We start from the raw sequence: 4,570 nt of genomic DNA on the forward strand, positions 1-4,570 counted from the left end.
GAATAGGGTGGGTTCCCAAACATTTAAAACCAAACTCTATATCACCATCCAGGCTGATAACATTTTCATAATGGTCTATATATATAAAATACACGTCCTCGAATGACACCAGCCAACTGTCCCAATAACTTCAAAAATAAAAGCAAAATACTGCGGATGCTGGAAGTCTGAAATAAAAATAGATGATTGGTTTTATGCTACATTAACTTATCTAGTGCACATTATTCCCCCTTTCATACCAGTTTCAGAAGTTTTTAAAAATCGATCAAATTTGATGAAATCTGCACTACTCAAGCCGATCTATGAAAAGTTTGCTGAAAATAAATATTTCTTACAGAAACCTTAAGGGAACAGGAACTTATAAATAAGAACTGTGTTGACTATTTTATTGTATACTTCAAACCTATATCAGACCCTTAAACGCACCAAAAGGCTACAATAGTGGGAAAGGACTTAACAGGAAGGACACTTTGAGAAAAACGATAGAACAATTAAAAAGAAAACGTCGATTTGATTTGAGTACGTTTTTTGAATTGCGTCCTAGATAGGCCGAACAAGAGGGCTACTATATTTTCATTAGGCGTGTTCCTTTTATCCTGTGGTTGCTTCTTGAAGATTATCTTCATTTTTTGCCAATTAGTCAAAATTATGCGACCGATATGTACAGACTGATGTCAGTAATTAAAAACAGTTCCACTGACATCTTGAGGACTGAAACTACCGAGAAAACATATTTTAACATCATCAAAGGCATCAAAAAGAGTTACCTTCGAGGAATGAGCGTGTCAGCAAAACCGTACGCAGTAATATAGCAATTTGCACACAGACCCAGCAAATAAAAGAGCTTTGCAATTCGAAGTAAAACATGTAGTTGGCCAACTTTTAAAATAGATTCATTGCCCGTCTATTTTCACCCGTGGAGCGGATTCTCGAGGCTTAAACAACCTTTGTACAGGCAAAGAAACACAAACATAAAAGACAACCAACTGTCTGAGAGAAGATCGCTTTTCAAAAGCAAATGTGTGAGCTGGAGCTGAGACCGCTCACTGGGAGTCGTTTATTCAGGACGACGCATTATCAGCAACATAAACAAACTAGCCGGCCTTTATTGTGAATTACAGCAGATACAAAGCTTCTGTAAATTACTGCTGTCCAGAAAATAGAATCCAAAGTCAGTTCTATCAACAAGCCACTGGTTTATGAGGAGTTGGGAAGGAGCAGTTCCAACCAGTACTATCAGATTAACAAACACCAAAGTGTGCAAATTGTTAGATCAAAACAGTATCCAACGAACTACAGGAAAAGACTGACCAAGGTAGAGGTGAACTGAGATTCCAGTTAAACTTTCTGCTTGATGAGAATAAGGGGTTTTGTAAAATGGAGGAAACTTTTCTACTCTGCTCGATGGCTACCCCATTAAGAAAGCAATCCTACAACCATTTGTTGTTCCGTACAAAACAATTTTCTGAAACACGTACAACACTTTTGATAAAATGATTAGCCGTGGGAATATAAAAAGACCAGCACTTGCACTTCATTAATAATGGATACCTCGGTTGTTCTTTTGGTTTCCCTTCTAAGCTAAAAGCACTAATTAAAAATGTCAATTTATCTATATCTATAAACGTACATCAATAATTACATTTTTGTTAAATAGAAAAGCTGTTAAGTATAGCTGGAATTGTACAATTCACTCTTTAGTTTCAGCAACACTACAGATTAATGACGGCTGACCCCTAAATGGATGCCTGAGCTTTTTCTCCGGACGCTGTTGATTAGGGCAATGCCATTTATATAACAACCTAGAATTTATGAAATATTCTATTAAACTAGAAAATTCTCATTTTGTTCTGACAATTCCATAGTTAATGTCCTCGTATTTGGTAGAGCTTGCTAACATTAACTGAAAAGTATTGTGTTACCGCCATTCCTTTGTCCTGCTAACATTGGTGTAAATCGTAAGCACAGATAGTTATTTAAAAGTACGTTTGGAATTTTATGTGCAAATACTAGGTACAAATGCATGTCAAGACATATTTTGCAGAGTTCAAAACATTTATTAATTTACACCCAAAGACCTGATGAACATTTTTAAACAAACAGCACTGTATTATTCACATACTTCCCTCCTAAAATAGATCGATGCACAACCAACGGGACAGCAGGCGGGAGGTGGGTGTGTTGCACATCTTTCCTATATCTATATACAAATAATTACAAAAAAACATAAAACAGATAATTAGGGACTAGATCTTAATGATAACTGAAATGTTAAAAGTTTCGTTAATTTCTTCCGTAAATTGCGCATTTTACATCAAAAATTGGTTTAATAATCCTGAGGGTCCCTAACCGTCCTTCAACAGTGCTTGAACAGTATAATGGATCAAAATGTTGAAAAGACTTAAGATTCAGTACAGGTAACACTATAAAGTATGACATTCAGAATTCAGTATTCCCCACGCATTCTTTGTATTTTACATATATACATATGATAAATATATTTTGTCTTTTTTCCAGAACAGAAACATATTTGTGTGGTTCCAAATATTCAGAAATGTTTAATTCCTACCTTACACGGGACGAGAAATTTAATAGTGACAGGTGTTAATATTTGTGAGTTTACTTGAAAAGTTCTGTCCAGTCTGTAGAACATTTTCGTGTGTTAAGTTCAGAGGGTTCTGGGATTGTGTGAGTGCCGGCGTTAACATTGCCAGGACCTGGGCTTGGCTTCCAGCCGGGGCTGAATAGGGCGACCCTGGGGCATTTGACGGAGTAGCCCCTATAATATTGTCAATGGAGAAGGAGGGCCTCGACTGGCTCGGGTCGGCTTTCAATCCTTGCAGGTTGGGTAGAGTGGGACTCAACTGTGTGTAGAAGGATTTCCTGGTTAGGTCGCTGCCGTGTAAAAGCGAGGGGATGGCTGGAGTTGGAAACATTGAGGCTGGAGATGGCACTGCACAGTGTGGAGGTTGGAATGGGAAAGTGCTCGGTGAAGCATGCTGATGAGGGTGGTGGAAATTTTGCAGCTGGATGCCATACCCGCAACCATAAGGTCCATATCCAAAACTTGGCATGAAGCTGCCGTGATCTCTCAAGATCTCGGACGGTTGTTGCCTTTTGAACCGTTTCCTCCTGCGAAGAAAGCTGCCGTTGTCAAACATGTCTGCAGAATCAGGGTCGAGGGTCCAGTAGTTGCCCTTGCCAGGATTGCCAGGCTCCCGAGGGATTTTCACGAAGCAGTCATTGAGGGACAGATTGTGTCGGATGGAGTTCTGCCAAGCAGGAAACTTTTCTCTGTAGTAAGGGAAACGATTACTAATAAACTCGCAGATTTCACTGAGTGTTAGCCTCTTCTTTGGACTCTGCAGGATGGCCATAGTGATCAGAGCGATGTAAGAATAAGGAGGCTTAACTAGAGTACTTTTACATGGTTTGTCACTTCCCCTGGTTGTACTTGGGTCAGATCCGCTGGACAAGTCCGACGACTCGACATTCTCGGAAGCGTTTCTGCTTAAATTATCATCTGAATCATTGTCTGAGTGAAAACTACCGTATTTCACTTCTTTGCCGTTCATATCACCGACCACATCAATATCCGTATCCTCGGAAAGCAGAGAATGATCAGACATATCGGCACCTAGAGTCATTGTTGAAGTGATCGGCCCAGTTTCTTCAATGTTTCTGTCTGTAGCAAATCTCCAGTCTCCCAGACCCCCTAGTGGACTGGCTCAGAATGGCTAGAAGGAGAACAAGTCGGTATCAGTGAGCCCGCAGTCCTTTCCAAGAGGTCCTTGTTCTCTTTATTTCTCATCGACCACTTTGCAGATTGGAGTTTTTTTTTCCTTCCTTTGGTTTTATGTCGCCGATGGATGGCCGTTCCCTGTTACACGCATGTGCATATGGGTTGCAGATAGTTGCCCAGCTATTCGAGGCTGGGTGCAAAGTTTTTTTGGGGGGGAAAAGTTGGCAGAGTTGAGCCAGGCTGCGGAAGCCTCTTCTGCTCCTCAATCTGCTGTCAAAAGACATTTATCCGACAGGGGGCGTCACGTGGCTCTGACGTCAGGGGCGAGCGTGGCTCCCTCTCGGAGATGAGCCCCGGGCTCCTCTCAAAGGGAGATCCGCCAGGGATCACCAGTGACCTACCTACAGCAGACACATTCAGTCTCACTCTTAACAGTACTCACTCAGCCTGCAATTCGTACTTCCGATCACTCTAATTTGCAATATATTTATATTATCTGATTTAAAGTGTGTCATCCACGATTTTCGCTGTCTTTTTTAATCGTATTGTGTAAATATGTTATCCAGAACGCGTGAATTCCTATTTTGGGTTCCATTCCTATTTTTCACAATCTGCCACTGCAAAGAAGCCTGTACTGTAGCCCGTACAGTAACTATCCGGTGGTGCGGATTCAGTGGAAGGCTTTATTGAAACACACATTGCATTAAAATAAAAAGAAACAAACACCCCTCCAAAATAAGGACACTAAACAAAAAGAAATAGGCTCTTGCAGATTATTTTGTTTGTTCAATTAAAGCCGCCAATCCGACCACACGCTTTTCACTCTCT

The 4,570-nt window shown here is 40.6% G+C and overlaps 1 protein-coding gene across 1 annotated transcript; it reads right to left on the reverse strand.

Annotated features, from left to right (window-relative positions):
* Positions 1-2,128: 2,128 nt before the first annotated feature.
* foxd2 (forkhead box D2) lies at positions 2,129-3,945 on the reverse strand. Its single transcript, XM_068036422.1, has 2 exons — positions 2,570-3,945; positions 2,129-2,200 (listed from the first exon to the last, which is right to left on the reverse strand). Exon 1 carries the CDS (start codon positions 3,645-3,647, stop codon positions 2,589-2,591), a length of 1,059 nt encoding a protein of 352 aa, XP_067892523.1. The 5' UTR covers positions 3,648-3,945; the 3' UTR covers positions 2,129-2,200; positions 2,570-2,588.
* Between the last annotated feature and the right edge of the window lie 625 nt (positions 3,946-4,570).

This window comes from Heterodontus francisci, chromosome 8, assembly GCF_036365525.1.
Source record: "Heterodontus francisci isolate sHetFra1 chromosome 8, sHetFra1.hap1, whole genome shotgun sequence".
Lineage (NCBI taxonomy): Eukaryota > Metazoa > Chordata > Chondrichthyes > Heterodontiformes > Heterodontidae > Heterodontus > Heterodontus francisci.